Source organism: Nuphar pumila, chromosome 10 (genome assembly GCF_984573655.1).
Source record: "Nuphar pumila chromosome 10, dmNupPumi1.hap1.1, whole genome shotgun sequence".
NCBI lineage: Eukaryota > Viridiplantae > Streptophyta > Magnoliopsida > Nymphaeales > Nymphaeaceae > Nuphar > Nuphar pumila.
Genome location: NC_143258.1, coordinates 2,134,660 through 2,140,413, shown reverse-complemented (window position 1 = coordinate 2,140,413; position 5,754 = coordinate 2,134,660). Strand labels below are relative to the sequence as shown.

The 5,754-nt window shown below is 43.8% G+C and overlaps 1 protein-coding gene across 1 annotated transcript; it reads right to left on the bottom strand.

Annotated features, from left to right (window-relative positions):
- Positions 1 to 444: 444 nt before the first annotated feature.
- On the bottom strand, positions 445 to 3,624 carry LOC149823223 (rop guanine nucleotide exchange factor 7-like). Its single transcript, XM_090019991.1, has 7 exons — positions 2,965 to 3,624; positions 2,594 to 2,710; positions 2,330 to 2,484; positions 2,052 to 2,126; positions 1,674 to 1,964; positions 1,213 to 1,569; positions 445 to 1,120 (listed from the first exon to the last, which is right to left on the bottom strand). Exons 1-7 carry the CDS (start codon positions 3,236 to 3,238, stop codon positions 668 to 670), a joined length of 1,722 nt encoding a protein of 573 aa, XP_089876117.1. The 5' UTR covers positions 3,239 to 3,624; the 3' UTR covers positions 445 to 667.
- Positions 3,625 to 5,754: the final 2,130 nt, after the last annotated feature.

The window sequence follows — 5,754 nt, the reverse complement described above, 5'->3', positions numbered from 1 at the left end:
AAATCCGGTAATTTTAAAAAAATAGCCGATATTTGTCATATGGAGGTGGACCAAAATAGACTGCCACTTAAACAAGATGGTAATTAAAGTGCTGTCACGATTTTTCTTAGAATAATTTAAAGCATTCGACTATCAAATCTTATGAACTCTTGCTGTTATCATGTCCAGCCATGATTTTAGTGCCTGACCACCAAAAATTATGCCCACACTTTTGGCTTTAAGGGTCATTGGCTCAGAACACAAGCAGCATCATGGGGAGCTTACGATATGCATAGGGATTCAGATCATGATGTAAGCAGGATCATGCTACTCAGGCCTTAGTTTTAGGTGTAATCAAGAATTCCAAATTCCCATACACATGGGAGATGTTGAGATATAGGACTTCCAAAATATTAAGAAATACAATATTAAGTAATTGATCAATCAATTGGAAATGGAGAAGAATTTGAGTAAACTCTGATCTATTTGATTATCAAAATCAAGCAATACACCTCAGCTATATGTACAATGCTTAATCTTGTTAATGACAGTCCACAATCTCCTCCAACACCAACACCATTTAGATGATGAATACACATACTTCTTCTATAGAGACTGACTGTTTACAATTCTCAAATTCGATATTGGAGAACAGGGGGAGCAAATCATAAGAGCCAGGCATTGTTGATCAGCCACAAGATGTTGGACCAACTGTTTCCTTCCTTTGCCCCATGTTCTCACTTTTACCAGTGATCAAACTCGCGACATTGGCAGGGTTGTTCTTCCCCTTGACATCAGCACCAAGATAATCTGTCAAAACCTTCTTCACACCAAACCCACGAGAAGGGGGCTTGCCGTTTATGAATGGAGAGTTCGCTTCCCTTGCAGGGCTGACTAGTGGCACCGGCGAGAAGCTCGGCGTGGTGAAAGCAGTCGCATATGGCGTAGAAGATACAGGCACAGAGTAGGGCAGTGTGACCCTCTTATGTGCTATGACACTTACTGCAGGTACAGATGAAAGCTGATCAGCATGTTTGGTTATGTCATCCACATAGAGGAGATCATCAATCCGAGCTATGATGTTGAATGCTAGACTCTCTAAAACTCTAGAGTAGCTCTCTAGAATGGATTGCCCAACATCCTGCAAGTAATATTTCAAAATTGCTAACAATCAATATCTATATTCTTATTGAGACTCAAATATAAATCATAGGTAGTAGAAAATATGAGAACCTTGTTATACTGAATTTTGCTCATGTCCAGGTTAGTTTGCGAAAGAGCAGGGAACCTCTGTTTCAAGCAAAGAAAGAGGCGCTCAGCCCTTCCTGCAAGTACTTCTCTTTTATCTGCATCCAACATTAGGTCTCTAACCATCTCCCATGAAGATTTTGAATTAGAGCGATTAGTGGCGACCATAGGCTTCACGTTTGATCTCCTTCTCCATACATAGATTGATGCCTCAACGCGGTTTGCAATTTCAAGAGCTTGGTGCTCAGAAGATAAGTCCAGGCAATCAAGAAGGCATTCAGGAGAGAATTGGTCTGAAGTGATATACCTGTGCATTATATCTCCTAAACTTGACCTTCCATTCTGAGAACAAAAAAAATCAACATTTCTCATTAAAAGGACACTTAACATGTTTTCATGTGTAGAAAAAGCAATTGGAAAAGGACTCATTAGATGATAACTTATACCTTCGGAAGAGATTCCAGGTAGCTTTCAGGAACCTCCATTTCTGATAAAGCATTGCTGTTTATAGCCATGGCTGCTTTAAGTATTTGATTTGTGCATTCACGTTTATGTTGCAATTGCTTCCTTGATTTCTCATGGAGGCCACAGGGAGGAACCCTGGGAACGGGTAGCCACCATTTCTCTTCTTGGCGCCTGCCAGGTCTTTGGAAAGACCCGGCGCTATCAGTGTCAGGTGCTACAATGCCTTGATCAACATACCAGAACTCGGTGTCGCTAAAACTGTCCAGTATTTCCTGTTGTACTAAAGGATTTCAGAACAAATACCTTTAAGTGGGGGGATAAGAAAGAGAGACAGAGAATTAGGTTTGCTGAGATCTTACAAGCAGCATATTGTCAAGTTTCCTCAAAGCAGGAAGATTAATATAAAGATCTGAACGTGGCCTGCATGTCATTACCTAATTCACACAAACAATTGTTTAATCTACCAACCACAGAAGGTAGAAAAATAATAATGACAAAGTAGAGGTTTAGTTGTAAACATAAACAATGTAATGTCCAAACAAGGCAGTTTAGCAGTAAGTAGATGGATGCTCCTGTTCTTCACCTAAGACGAATATAATAAAGAGGAAAATTGATGAACTCCCAGAAATTTAACTACCTCCAGCTTAGTTCCATCAGGAAATGTTTGGCAGGAGGGGATTAGTTCAACAATGTGGTCGCTAACACATGTAAGGCATTCCATTTCTCTGCGCCACATTGATTTATTCTCAGGAGGCAGGGGTTCTAATCTCCATAGTTGGCCAAAAATAGTGGCTACAAGAAGGAAATTCAATAGAATTAAAAAAAAAATGAGAAAAGAGGAGCTCTAGTACAACTTTAGAAGCCCCCAATAAAATTTTCATAAAAAGAAGGAAGAGCTTACCACAGAGATTGGTAATGGCATTTGAGATAGCCAGAGCAGTACATACACCTTTGCCACAGCCTGACATGTCTTCCCCGAGCAACAATTTTGAAAATCTCTCTTTCATCATCTCAATTTCTTCAAAAAGAAAAAAGAAAGCATATTAGGCTTCAATAAGCAACCACTTGGACCTTGAATTATGCAATATCCTAACGCAACACATTGATCAAAACGAAATCCTGAAGGTTTCAACTCTAAGGTAGATTTGTTTCTTTTCACCGTTGAATTGTAACATCTAAGCAACACATTGCCATTCACGGAGCCAGCTTTTGCAGAAATGGGTCCTCTCCAATTTCTCCAAAAAACAAAAAAAACAAAAAGAACTCTATTACCTGAAAATTTCAAATTAATCTTCTCTTTCTTCTCTTCTGAAACATTGGTGTCCTCTTTCTCTCTGCCATCAATCGAGCAACTTTTTTCCTCGCTCTTCCCAATTGGCCAGCCAGTAGGAGGCGATTCCTCCGAGCTACTCTGCTCCTCAGTTGTCCCACAACATGTGAAACTCTCAGAACTACACCCACTCTCTCTGGACTCCTCGCTTCCATCAGCCGCTGGCCCAGCCATCCCTTGCTCGATCTCTTCCTTCTTTTCTATAGGCCCGTCCATTTCAGGAACAGGGTATCTCAGCAAACCACTCTCACCCACCTTCAGAAGGCCAGCAGAGACGAACCTACCGACGATGACACCGTTCCTTCTCGATGGGCAACCACTGCGGCAAACAAAAACTTCAAGAAATCTCGCTACCCAGAAGCCGAAATTCGGAGCTGGGTTTTGGTCAAGAGCCTTGAAGAAGAGCAAAGCCGATCGACCATCGAAGGGGCATCTATCCGTATGACGGACACCATTTCTCACACTCTAACAGATAGGCGCGTTTCTGGCATTTAAATGCAGAATCGAGGGAGAATGCAACGGATGGTAGCAGTTTGAAGTAAAGGGTATCATCGTGACACGGGAAAAAGAAAAGGAATCCTCTCTCTCTCTCTCTCACACACACACGAATTTTAACCTGTATTTGTTTCTTGTTTATTTCTTCCTTTTCTCCTGGGCTCCTTAGCATGTCTTGGGCCCGTGTTTGGTTACCCGGTAGGTTCAATGTTGGTTGAACCTGTTTTTCGTAATGTTGATGGTTATGGTTAGGCTCTCTCTCTCACACACACTTATTTGCAAGGGTGAATCGTAGGGATGGCAGTGGGCTTGGAGAAAATGGGCCCCATCCTGCCTTGTCCCGTTTGAACACGAGATGAAGGTTAAAATCCATACCCGGGATGGACTTACACTTTCCCCATCCCCAATCCTTTTAAGGGATGACAATAGACTGAGGGGAAACGGAGCCCCGCCTCGCCCCCGTTTGAACCGGAGATGGAGGACATGAAACGAGGATAGAGGTGAGGGTAGAGGTTAAAATCCATCCCCTTGTGGGGATGAAGGTTCGGGTTTTGAGACAGGGCGTTGGTGGAGACCTTGTCCCCCGCCCCGGTCCATTGCCAGCCATCCCTAGTGAATCACTTATTTCTTGAAGGGTAAAGTCAAGGTTCAAGTGAGAGATAACTGCATGAGCCAAGCCCCTTCCCCCCAACCTGCCTTACGGATGTCCCAAAATTCCGAAGTTAGTTACATCTCTTTGTAGTTTGTACCATTAAGAGGGTTTTTTGCTTTGTCAAGCTATGAGTGTGTACCACCCTCCCACCTTACCAAACAACGGGGGCTCAGCTTGTCTGGCAGGAGCAGTTAGTGCACGTCAGCTTGTGTTGGTACGTTGCACGTTCGAATCCCAATGATATGGTTGTATAACTGGTAGGGGTGTGTCTAACCCCAGCTTTCTCTGTCGAAAAAATGTACCATTACTTTTGGCAAAAAAATCACAAGACCCTGGTGAACTTGCCTTTTCAAGCCATTGCTGTAAAGTGCAAACCATCACAACAATCATATTTTTTGAAGAACAGATATGAGATTGGTCTGTCCCATTCAACATGACCAAGAAGCACTTTTACACCTACTCCCAAGGGTTAGTGTAGTTGGCCGTCAGACAGGCAGTCAGGTTCATCTCTCGCGAGCTCTACCCTCTTGTGTAAGCCAAAGCCCAGCATAGACCTTGGGGGTGAGGGTGCTAGCCCGGGTGTTTTACATCTCCGAGATGGCGACCAAGGTTGTTAAATGCGATGAGGCGAAGCGAGGCGTTGAGCCTGTGCTTCGCCTCTGAGGCGTACGCCTCTCACAACTGGTATGGAAGTGAAGCAGTGGGAGGGGAGGCAGGGAGCGGCGGAGGAGCAGTTGGCTGGCACGTGGCGGTGGATCCACCGGCACTTGGGGTTAGCACAGCCGACGAATCGGGCGGAGGAGGAAGACTTGGGGATGAAGGAAGGGGTTCTGGAGGTTGATGAGGGGCAATTTGCGCATCACAGCACGCCTCAGTACCTTGAGCGTGCGCCTCGCCTCTGAGGCGTACGCTTCAGGTACTGAGGCGTACGCCTCTCACAACACTGATGGCGAAAAAAAAACACTTATACTCTTTTGGATAAGCCTTTCATGGAAGGAGAAGGAAGCTTGACCAACGAGAGACTCCGCTTGTCTGGTAGGAGCAGATAGTGCACGGCACCTTGTGTTGGGACGGTGCAAGTTCGAATCCCAATGGTATCATTGTATAACTGGTAGGGGTCTGCGTAACCCAGCTTGCCTATATAAAAAAAAAAAAACTTGAAATGACAATGTATCTGATTCACGCGGCTAGAGTGATGATGTTGGTGCTCTAAGCACAAAATAGGCAAAGGTGTTAATAGGGATTCCAACATGAAAGCTTGCACTTGGCTCACTTTAGGAGTCTTGATCACTGAACTTGGTGCAGATGTAGCCAATGTCTATTCGCTTGTATTGACAAAGTATCCCAAAATAGAGCCATTAATGAGCCCATTTATCCGAGCTTGAACCATACTTATTATAGTAGGTGCATCTTCATGGTCCCCCATCAGACCTATGGTGTGATCAGTACTCCCTTGAATCATATAAATAAACGAGTCCAAGAATGTGTTATCCAATGTGGGGCTATAACTGTGGATCTGTCAACAATCAAGGGCCTCTTGATAAAAAAAATAACAGTTGGAATCAAAGGCAGTGTGAGACTGTGA